Source organism: Sciurus vulgaris (genome assembly GCF_902686455.1).
Source record: "Sciurus vulgaris genome assembly, chromosome: 10".
NCBI lineage: Eukaryota > Metazoa > Chordata > Mammalia > Rodentia > Sciuridae > Sciurus > Sciurus vulgaris.
Window position 1 is genome coordinate 17,921,069 of NC_136470.1, and position 11,981 is coordinate 17,933,049.

The window sequence follows — 11,981 nt, forward strand, 5'->3', positions numbered from 1 at the left end:
CTGAGCTGGAGTGGTAAAGTACGGAACAGGGACACTCGGGACGCACAGGACACACGGTGACAGGTTTTGTTTTCCACTGAGCACAGTTAAATGGGTGGAGGAGTTTTGGAACGATAATCAGAATAGATGTGCAGAGGCTTCCTGGTTTAAGTCTACAATGAAGCCTGTTCTGGGAGATTGTCCTTCTCCTGGTGACAGAGAGATGTAAAACACAATAGAACTTTTCTCGATGTCATCTGAGAGGAAGGAAAACAATGGGTTCTAATATCTCTCAGCATCTTGACCATTGTGGAGAAGAAACAGGCGGTTCTGTTTGTGTGGCTGAGCCAGGCAGGAGGGGCCTAGGCAGGAGCTGTGTGGGCTTCTGTTTAAATCCTCTGCTCTGGACAGGACTCAGGTGAATTGGTAGGAGGGGGAGTGGAAGAGTGGAGGAGGAGATCTGCACCTAGCAATAAAAGCAGAAATTGTCTTTAAAAATAAGATGAGATTCACAGTTGACCAGACATTAAAACCATCTAATATCAGAAATAGTTAAAATGAGGCATTTTTTGGTATAAAAACACAACTTACTCTTGGAACACAAACTTTATATTAGGATTTTGCATATTCTAAAGTACACAGCAAAACAGTGAAACTTGAGGGTTATTTGATAAAGCCACACTTAGGTAATTTGACTTAAGCAAAAGTTAAAAACTGAGAAAAAATAAACTTTGATGCAAAAAATATATATAACTAATAAAATAACAAATGTAAAGCAGCATTAAATATATTAAACATACATGGATAAACTCAAAATGGTTATGTATCAGATATCTGAAAAATAAGGCTAATGTTTATGCTTATAAACAACATGGAAGAAACAATGAAGATGAAAAACCACATTTTGTTATATACAAGTTTTAAACTTTAATATGGTAAGGTGGTAAAATTGCATAATGAAATAAACTATTCTGACAAATTATCCTTATGAGGAAAAGTATGTAATTTTGTATGCTTGTTTATATTTTTTACCTTAATTATATCTAATTCTAAGCTCAGATTACAAGTTATCAGTCCAAAACAAAAATTTCACCTGGTATGAATTTTTAACAGCAAACTTAATGTAAAATAATGTGAACCCTAGCTATTATAAAAAAAAAAAGACAAAGTAAAATAAAGAGCTGTATTTCTTCTAATTGAAATAATTCCTTTTGAAAATAATATCAAAAGTATGCTCTAAACAATAAAATTTATGTTATTTCAGCCAGTTAGTCAATTTCTGGAATTTTATTCTAAAGAAATCATTCAAAATAGTCTCTGTTCAAGAAGATATCCATCACAACATATTTATAATAAGAAGCACTGATGTGCTTTGAAGCTCCCCCAACATGCTAGATCCTTCAAATATTTTTATCTAATGGAAAATATGTTGAAACATATTGTTTTGGCAAGATGACAAATAAGGCAGAGGCTTTCAAACATTTTTGACTGACATGTACAATGATAAGTACATTTTATACAGTGGCCATTGTATACACCTGCTCTCCACCCCTACCCCACAACAAATGTAATGGTAACAAGAATTTTAGGTGCAATACCTTTTAGGAATAATGTGCTGAGATAGATTTCTCTTCTCTTCTGCTCTATTTCATTAAAAATGAAAAGTTGATTGCAATCCACTTAAAAATTTTTTTAAAAATCAGTATTCCTACCAAAAAAATGGTAGAATTTTAACTTTAAAATAACTGAATGATCTGTGGAGTCTTATGCAACCATAGAAATAAAGTCTATGAAGAATATGTAGCAGAATGAAAAGGACACAATGCAAAGTGGAAAAGCATTTGGCATCGTATGTGACTACAAAGATATAAATACACATAAGCAACTGGAAGATAACATCTAAAGGTCTCATTTGTTAAATTGAGATGACAAAATCCTGGATGATTTTCGTCCACTTAAAACTCTTCTAAAATCCTTTGTGGGTAAATAGACAGAACTGGAGAACATCATGCTAAGTGAAATAAGCCAGATCAGAAACTCATGGATCATGTGTTTTCTCTCCTATGCAGAAGCTAGAAGCTAGAGAGTAAAAGGTATTACAAAGCAGGGAGGGCTCTCATGAAAATACAAGAGCCTTCAGTAGAGGAGAGGTAGGAGACCAAGGAGGAGGGATGAAGGGACTAACTGTTATATCCACATATGAATATACCACATTAATCCCACTTTTATGTATAAGTTTAATACACCAATGAAAAAAAAATGTATACATGTAAGTAAATAAAAGAAAGACCAGAAGAGTAGAGAAAGGGGACCTGGGGCAGAGAGGGAGTTGGAGAGGGAAAAGGGGACATACTGGGAATGAATTGGAATAAATTAGGTGCATGTATAAATATGTCACAGTGAATCTGACTATTATGTATAATCATAATGCAGTGAAAATAACATTAAAAAATGTTTTTCTATACAATAAATTATTTGATATGTATTTTAAAAACAAATAAAATAATGTTGAATAGTTTTGATGACACCATGCATCTTTAGAGATAGTGGTCTAAGTGGGTGAACATACTAAATTTCTCCTCTGAATTTTATAGTATCCCTCCATATTTTTTTTATATTGTAGACAACTATATCTGACATCATCGCTGGCTCTTTGCGGTTCCAAAATCCATGGATATTTGTCTCTGCCTGCAGCAACAACTTGCACGGGTCTTATGGGTGGTGGAGTGGAAACTGAGGCACTTCTATCTTTCTCTTTAGTGCACTGCTTTCTTGCTTGTTTATAGAGGATAGAGGAAATGAGGTTTACTTGCTTTGAGAGGAGAGAGAGAGAGACCCCGCTTATCAGAGAGAAAGAAACTTTGTTAAGAGAGAAACTTTGAAAGAAAGACAGGCTTTTCTCTGTTCCGTGATCTGCCTTCCGCCGCTGCCCCTACTCGCACGTGTGTCCTTCTCCTGCTTTTCTGCTAATGGCTGCTGTCCATGTTTTTCCCTCTGGCTGTTTCTAATGGCTGCTGTGTCCCTGTCTCGCTCCGCCTACGCTTATATCACCTCCAGGAGGCGGAGAGCAGGGCCACGCCTCTTACGCAAAGATTAGGCGAGTCGCTCTGAGCAGGCAATTAGTGCTCGAGAACACATGTGCATACATTGTGTGCGTGGACGAGAAAATCTCCTGAGTGTGCTTATGTCAATTAACCTCCTCGCTGCCAATGTGATCAGGCGCCATCCTGGCGCCGCCAACATGGCACAGCCCCCAACATGACACGGCATAAGTTACCCTACTTATAGTAAAGACTTATATACTGGTTATGAAAGAGTTTCAGAGACCTCAGATCTCCACTTCATCCACACATTTTTCAAAGATTACTTGACCTATAAAAAAAGAACAAAACCTCTTAGGGTTAATCAAGAATTCTATAATTGATACCTTGAAAAAGTTTACTTCCCAGTACAACCTTGTTATCAATAAGACAGAAAGCAAAGTTCACCATTATACAAGTATTATTTGAAAATGTCTTCCAGCAACTATTATTATAAAAATGTACCATGTTTATTTCATAATGAATAGTCCTTAAAATACCGTCTTTCAATATTATGTTATTACTTTATCAAAATTCAAGGTTATATTAACGGAAGACCACTGTTTCATACCAGAGAGGTTCATGTCCAACATACAGCAGTGTAAACCCTAAGGATTCTCACACAAACATCCTCCAGCCGTTTTTGTGTAGTTGACCCGGTGTAACTGCGTTGCTACGGATGCATTGACACACGCCAGGAGTCCAACAGAGGCCGATGTAGAGCCAATCAACAGGATAAGTCAGAGTGTGCTCCTTCAGCAGGAAGGGGGACATCCTCAAACAGCGTAGGGCTGCACTGTCACAGGGGCTGTGCAGTGGGCGTCCAACTGAAACCCCCCACTGTACATGGAGGCTGCAGGGTTTGGATAAAATTTTTAATGGACCGTTTTTCTCAGTCCTCCTAGATTTAATGCAGCCAATGAGTCAGTGTTCAGTTCAGAGGGAAAGTGTGTGGACTCCATCACAGGTATTCCACAGTGTTGTTAAAAATGGAGCTTAGAGTAGCACAGGTTGAGGGAGTATTGAAAGACTGAAAGCAACTTCACCAGTTTCTTCACAGAGCTGTGTCCTCTGCTGAAAGCCCTCTGCCTGCTCAGTGTCCACTAGGGACTTAGCAACAGAGCTGCCCCAGGAAAATCCCACTTAGTTCTCTGACTCGTTCTTCCCCTTTCTGCAGGTAACTCAGTTCTGCTTCCTCATATCCTCCGACTATAGGGAGGTCAGTAAATTGTTCCATGTTCAAGCACTTGACAAAGAGAGGCAAGCCAGAGCAATCTAGGAGGAAACATAACTTGGCATCGGCCTAGCAGTTCTGTTTAGCAGAACATGGTTAAGTTCTTATTAGAAAGAGCAGAATGAAACAGACATTATTACCTCATGTACATACATGACTGCATGACCAATGTGATCCCACAATATGTATAATCAGAGAAATGAGAGATTACACTCTATTTATGTACAATCTATCAAAATGCATAAATGCATACTACTGTCATGTACAACTAATTAGAACAAGTAAAACTTAAAAATTAAAGAAAGAGCACAATTTAGAAGACACTTAGAAATATGTATATGTATTTAGTGTTGCATTCTAATGTTTAAGGCTTAGCCATTTATTTGCATTATCAGAACACTAATCTTGAGATTGAGACTGCGTTCACAGTAACCAATTAAGGCATGTCGATTTCCAATACAGCCAGGATTCTGAGGACGACTCAGCTCCTGTCATATCTTCAGATTGGCTGCTGAGGGTTGCTCAGCTGTTGCAGAGTGATTAATTTCTCAAAGACCTGGATGAAATTCAACTTAAAGCAGAGTCTTTCCTCTGATCCTGGAGACAGAATTGAGATCACTACAAAATAGACACATAATCATCAAAAAAGTGTTGTGATTTTAAAACACACTAATATGCACTATAGTAAATTTAAGACAAATTTTCAAATATTTAGAAAATTAAATTCATCATTCCCAAACCTGCTTGGCATTAGATAGAGATAGATGGATGATAGATTGATAGATCAATTGATCAATCATAACTTTACCTTTTCTTTCTTGCTCTCACCCTTTTTTCCACATACTTTGGTATCACCTAATCACCTAAGCGCTCAAACCACTTGGCTGCTCAGGGCTTTTATGAGTGCTTTCCCCTCACTGTCATGAGTCCCTTGTTATGGTTTGGATGTGAAGTGTCCCCCAAAAGCTCACGTATGAGTCAATGCAAGAAGGTTTAGAAGAGAAATGATTGGGTTGTTAGAGTCATAACCTGATCAGTGGATTAACCTCCTGAGTGGTAACTGAAGGTGTGGCTGGAGGAAGTGAGTCATTGGAGTGTGCCAGTAGGGTGTATATTTTGTACCTGGTGAGTGGAGTCTCTCTCTGCTTCCTGATCATGATGTGAGCTGCTTCCCTCTGTCACACTCTTTCGCTATGATGTTCTGCCTCACCTTGAACCCTGAGGAATGGAGTCTGCTGTCTATGGACTGAGACCTCTGAAACTGTGAGCCCTCAAATAAACTTTGCCTCCTCCCCAATTGTTTTGGTCAGGTCTTTTAGTCACAGCAGTGAAAATGCTGCCTATAACATTCCTGATGTATGCTGTTAAATCAGTTCGCCTTTTCTTCAGCTTTCCTCTGACCATGCTGCTGAAACAATGAATGGTCTTCCCAAAGCATATTCCCTAACATATTCAAAAACATCTCTGATAACTCTGCATTGCACCCCACAAAGACACTCAGAGCCTGCCATGATAATGTAGCCGGACTTCCCCGTATCTCCTTTGCATGCATCTTGCTTAAACAACAATGCTCTCCTGCTTCTTTGATGTGGGTCAAACTTGAATTGTTCTTCCTCTTTTTCTCTCTTTGCCCCTCAGCCATACTTTCCAGGATCTCTCCCTCTGCCACCAATTCTAAATACCTGGACTTATGCCACATTTCACAACACTTATCCTTTCATGGTACATATCCTTAACCTGAAATAATTATTTTTCAAACAAAAGGTATGCCCCCTCCCAAAGTATCTAGTCCATTGGTTCAAGTACGGCAGACACAAATATTCACCAAATGCCTGATGGTCTTTTCCTTTTATTTTTCAGTGCCACCACCCCCCTATGGTTATGACCACGAGATGGAATACTGTGCAGACTTGCCTCCTCCATACTCCCCGACCCCACAGGCCTCAGCGCAACGTTCTCCACCCCCTCCTTATCCTGGACATTCAAGGAAATAATCTTTCTCCTGGAATAGATATGTGTCAATCAATGATCTTGCCTAGATTAAATGCCTCTACTCAGAAACAGGCAGGAAAGGATGGCTCTAAGGAAGACTTTTATAGGTCAGATACTATTGCTGGTGGAATGTCTGTATTAAAAGACACAGCACTCCCACCCTGAACAGAGCTGACCCCATGTGGAGCACTATGCATAGTTCTTTGGAACCACATTTAAGGGATCCACTGAAGCACATTCAGAGGAAAGGAATGAGAATGAACTTCTGATAATTGTTGTTTAAGGACTAGAGGAAGGAAGTTTCAATATTGATTCTGTAAAAGAGAAGACTGTCATAGGATAGGAAAATGACCTGGACTTCATAAGCCAACAGCTTTATTCTAGGTAGCTTTAGAGTCAGAATCAGAATTGCTCACTCTTTCCTTTATCATGAAATGTATACTGAGTACCTGAGGCCTACTCTGTGCCTGGCACTATTCAAGGCACTGGATGTAAGTTGCCAGAAGGGAACTTTGGTTTTAGTACAGGCATACCTCATTTTTCTTTACTGTGCTTTGCAGATATTGTTTTTTATGGAGTGAAGGTTTATGGCAACCTTGCATTAAGTAAGTTCACCAGCACCATTTTTCCCAATAGCATGTACTCACTTCTTGTCTTTGGGACACATTTTGGTATTCTTACAATATCTCAAGCATTTTCATTATTATTGTATCTATTATGGTGATCTGTGATCAGTGATTCTTTGATGTTACTATAGTAGTTGTGCTTGGATGCCACACACTGTGCCCAAGTAAGGCAATGAGCTTAACAAATGGGTAAATATTGTGTACATTCTGAATGTGCCACCAACTGACTGTCCCCTGTCTCTCCCCCTCTCCTTGGGCCTCCCTATTCCCTGAGACACAAAAATTTTGAAATTAGGTCAATTAATACCCTATGTGTTTAAGTGAAAGGAGAAGTCACAGGTCTCTCCTTTTTTGTTTGTTTGTTCCATTTAGTTATATATGACAGTAGAATGCATTTTGAATCATTGAACACAAATGGAGTACAACTTTTCATTTCTCTGGTTGTACACAATGTAGATTCACACCATTCGTGTAATCATACGTGTACATAGGGTAATGATATTTGTCTCATTCCACCATCTCTTCTTCCCTCACACCCTCTCCTCCCCTCATTTCACTCTACACAATTCAATGTCCCTCCATTCTTCCCTTATCACCTCCCCCCCCATTATGTATCAGCATTTCCTTTTAAATCATGCACTAGAAACGTTTAAGTTTAGTGAGAGGCATATAGAATGCAGAGACAGGCTGAAAGCTCAACCTCTTATACCAGTTAACCAAGTGGTGAATATAAAGAAAAAATTCTTGAAGGAAATTGAAAGTGCTACTCCAGTGAACATATGAATGATAAGAAAGAGAGGTAGCCTTATTACTGGTATGGAGAAAGTTTTAGTGGTCTGGACAGAAGATCACACCAGCCTCAACCTTCCTTGAAGCCGAAGACTAATCTACTCGTCAACTTGATAGACTTCGAGAGTTGAGGGAGCTGCAGACATAGAGTTTGAAGTTAGCAGAGTTTGCTTCATGCGGTTTAAGGAAAGAAACCATCTGCATAACAAGACAGCACAAGTGAAACAAGTGCCAATATAGAAGCAGCAAGTTATCTAGAACACCTAGCTCAGGTAATTCATGAAAGGACTAAACAGATTTTATTCTTAGTTTTTTAAACAATATATTTTCAGTGTTGATAAAACACACTTGTATTGGAAGAAGATGCCTTCTAGGACTTTCACAGCTGTGGAGAAGCCAATGCCCAGACTTCAAAGCTTCAAAGAACACGACAACTCAATTTTTTAAGGACTAATACAACTGGTAATGCTAAATGGAAGCCAATGCTCATTTGCCATTCCAAAAATCCTAAAACCCTGAAAAACCATACTAAATATACTGTTCTTGTGTTCTATCCATGGAACAAGAAATCCTATTTATAACATGATTTATTGAATATTTTAAGCCCAGTGTTTAGACCTACTGCTCAGAAAAAAAAAAAAAATTGTATAGAAAACTACCGTTCATTGGAATGCACCTGAGCCAAGAGCTCTGATGGAGATGCACAGCAAATTAAAGTTGTTTTTCATGCTTGCTAACACAAAATATATTTTATATCTCATGGATAAAGGAGCAATTTCTACTTTTACATCTTGCTATTAAGAAATACATTTATTCATAGGCAATAGTCGTTATAGAAAGTTAGTCCCCTGATGGATCTGGGAGAAGTAATGGAAAATCACACAGAAAAAATTCACGATTCAAGGAATCATTAGAATCATTCATAATTTGTAGGTGGAGGTCAAAATATCAATATTACCAGAAGTTTGGAAGAGGTCAGTTCTCATAGATGATTTTGAGGGTTCAGGACTTCAGTGGTGGAAATGTGGTCAAAAGAGTGAGAGAGTTAGAACTAGCAGTGGAGCCTGAAAATGTGATGCACTGCTGTAGTCTCATGATAAAACTTCAGTAGGTGGCTGATTGCTTCTTATGGGTGAGCAAAGGAAACAGTTGACAGAGGTGGAATCTACTCCTGGTGAAGGTGCTGTGAAGAACACTGTTGAAATAACAACAAAGGATTTTAGAATAGTACCAAAAATTAGTTGACAAATTAGCAGCAGTGTTTGAGAGGATCTACTTTAATTTTGAAAAAAGTTCTAATGTAGATAAAATGTTATTAAGCAACATCAAATGCTACAGAGAAATCTTCCATGAAAAAGTCAGTCTATGTGGCAAACTCCACTGTTGCCTGATTTTAAGAAATTGCAACTCCTCCCCCAAACTTCAGTAAACACCACTCTGATCAGCCAGCAGTCACCAAAGTTGAATTAAAAATCCTCTGCCAGCAAAAAGATTATGACCCACTGAAGTCTCAGATGATCATCAGCAATTTTAGCAATATTTTTCAGACATAATGCTATTGCACAGTTAGACTCAGTACAATGTGAACGTAACTTTAACATGCACTGGGAAGCCAAAAAATTGCATGAGTCACTTTATTGTGATATTCACTTTATTTTGGTGGTCTGGGACTGAACCCACAATATCTCCAAGGTATCCCTCTAATTAAAAGGAGCATTTAGAGCATCCTTATTGACAAGATTGCTTTGCAAAGTCTCATTATGAGGACTTCAAACAGAACCTAATATATGTTCTAGAAAGGATGTCTAAATCAAATGGTAGATAGGCCCACTGAACAACCAAAAGTTCTGCTTGTGTTTTTTTTATGCAAGTGAATTCCTATGACTCTAAGAATAAAAGCAACAATTGAATCTTACATATTTAATTTGAGAGTTAAAACACAACCATAGAGACTCCACAGCTGCTAAAAGCCAAGCAGTCTTCAATGTCAGCTGCCACCTCCTGAAAATCATCTGACTTTGGACAGTGGATTATGACAGCTTTTTCCAACTCTGGGGGAGAAATTGTACCAAATTCTACAAAGCAACAAAAACTTCACTTTAGAGTAAAAGATAAGAAGTCAAATATTCATCCAGATTTTATATCAGATAGCAAAATCTCATAACTTAGCCATGAAAATATACAACAGACTAACAAGAAGAAAAGGGAAAAATAAAATTTGAGTTACCTTCTGTGGGAATCCATTTAAATGTAACTGAGACAAATTTATATTTCTCTTTTGTAAAACTATGATTATATATTCTCTTGAAAAAGTTATATAGCTAAATGGAAAAGGATAAGATATTGACATCACATTGTTGCCTTTTACCAAAATGTAAATTTTATGAAGTGCCTACCTTTAGCTGTAAAAGCACTTAATAAATAATTTAAATGTGCCATATTTGGCTGGAAGTGACCTTAACATTTATATTTTATATGGATCTTTTCATGTATTTAAAATTGTATACTGAACTTTGGGGATAGATGATAGGACTTTTGTGTCAGAATACAATTAAACCTAAAATGCTTGATCCAATATCATCACCATCGTTTGTGAAATTCCAAATGATGCTAAGAACTTTGCAAAATAAAACAATCAAAGGATATTCCTTAAGGTATAAATTATAGTATCTGCACTTATAGTTAGGAAACTTAGTAGTTAATGTAAGTGGTTATATAATATACTTTCAAATATCTATACTGTAAATACATTGATCTGGCTAAATATAGTCTGCCAATGAAGTATAAAGGCTAGATTTGTTTGGAATCACTTGCCTGATTTTTAGGCACAGATGATTTTCTTACTTATTAAGATACACAGCATTCAAGAGTTCTAGTCTATTCTAGTGAGAGGTTCCCTGACTCACTGTAGTATTTAACACAATGTTAGTAGCACTTATGTTTTAATTTATTTTTCCTCTGCAAGTGCAATCAGATCCAATTACACTGCAGGTATGACACTCAACATTCCAGGGTCTCCACAATTTTGCAAATGTTGATTGCAAGTACACTATATATTCCTGAAGAAATCATGGAGAGGAAAGACCATGGGAAATTGAATTTTCAACACTTCTGCTATTGTGTACTTCTATGTTCTACAAATACTGCCCATTGGAGCCTTTTCACTCCATACCGTGTCTCCTGTGTTTATGTCCTTCTTAAGGGATATTGCAAAACCATATTTCTATGATAGATGACTATTTTGACTACTTGTGTTTAGGGTAACAATATCACAAATGTGCATCTTATAGACTTTTGAAGTTCACTGATTATTTTCACAGATGATGCAACTTCAGGGGAAAACAGTAAGTGATGTGAAAGCTCTGAATTATGGTGATTTCAAAACTGACGTTATTTGCTGTGGCCAAACTGTTTACAATAAGCAATAAAATGAAAGAATCCATTATAACCAGGGTTATATTTTAGTTGTCTTGAGTCCATTTGTTTCACACACCCCCACACGCACACCATTCCTACTCAGTCTCATTCTTCTGTACAGGAAACGAAGATTAGAGCCAGACAGACTTTATTTTGAATCCTATCTCCTGGTGATTTGAGGCCACTGACTTCATCTTTTTGCAATTCAACTTTCTGCTCTGAAAAATGTAAATAATAATAAGGACTGTATCAGGTTTTATGAAAATTGTATGAATATACGCAAATTTATAAGTATACTGCCTGAGTCTTAGAAAATGTCCTATAAACATGAACCAAAAATAAATTAGCAAAAAATTCAGTATAATGAGAACAGCCTCTAGAACTGCGCTATCCAACATAGTAGTTGCCAGCTACATACAATCATTTAAATTTAAATTAATTGAATGTAAATTAGGTGAAAAAATCATTTTTTGAACTGGAGATGTAGCTCAGTGGTAAAGCATTTGCCTAGCATATCTGAGTTTTCTGGGTTCCATCTCTAGCACACACACACACACACACACACACACACACCAAAAACAAAACAACAACAAAAAAAAAACCCTCCAGTTCTTTAGTCCCACTAATTCCACTGCAAGTAACGCCTCACCTCATGTGGCTGGTGACCACCATACTGGTTAATGGTACCCAGAAAACTCTATGCAAAATTAACAAGGTAGGGCTGGGGTGTGGCTCAGTGGCAGAGCATGCCCAGCATGTGCAAGGCCCTGGGAATCCCCAGTGTCCTAAGAGGCAAATAAAAAGCAATGAGGTAGCAGGAGGGTGTTAAAGATGAAGCTGCTCCACTCATCTCCTCCAGTAGAA

At 37.7% G+C, this 11,981-nt stretch overlaps 1 protein-coding gene across 1 annotated transcript in view; it reads left to right on the forward strand.

Annotated features, from left to right (window-relative positions):
* Window positions 1-11,675, forward strand: part of CYYR1 (cysteine and tyrosine rich 1) — a 123,448-nt gene extending 111,773 nt beyond the window's left edge. The window contains exon 4 of the mRNA XM_079100530.1: window positions 6,154-11,675. Within this exon, the coding sequence (XP_078956656.1) occupies window positions 6,154-6,287 (134 nt within the window). The 3' untranslated portion in view covers window positions 6,288-11,675. The remainder of the gene's footprint in view (window positions 1-6,153) is intronic.
* The last annotated feature ends 306 nt before the right edge of the window (window positions 11,676-11,981 follow it).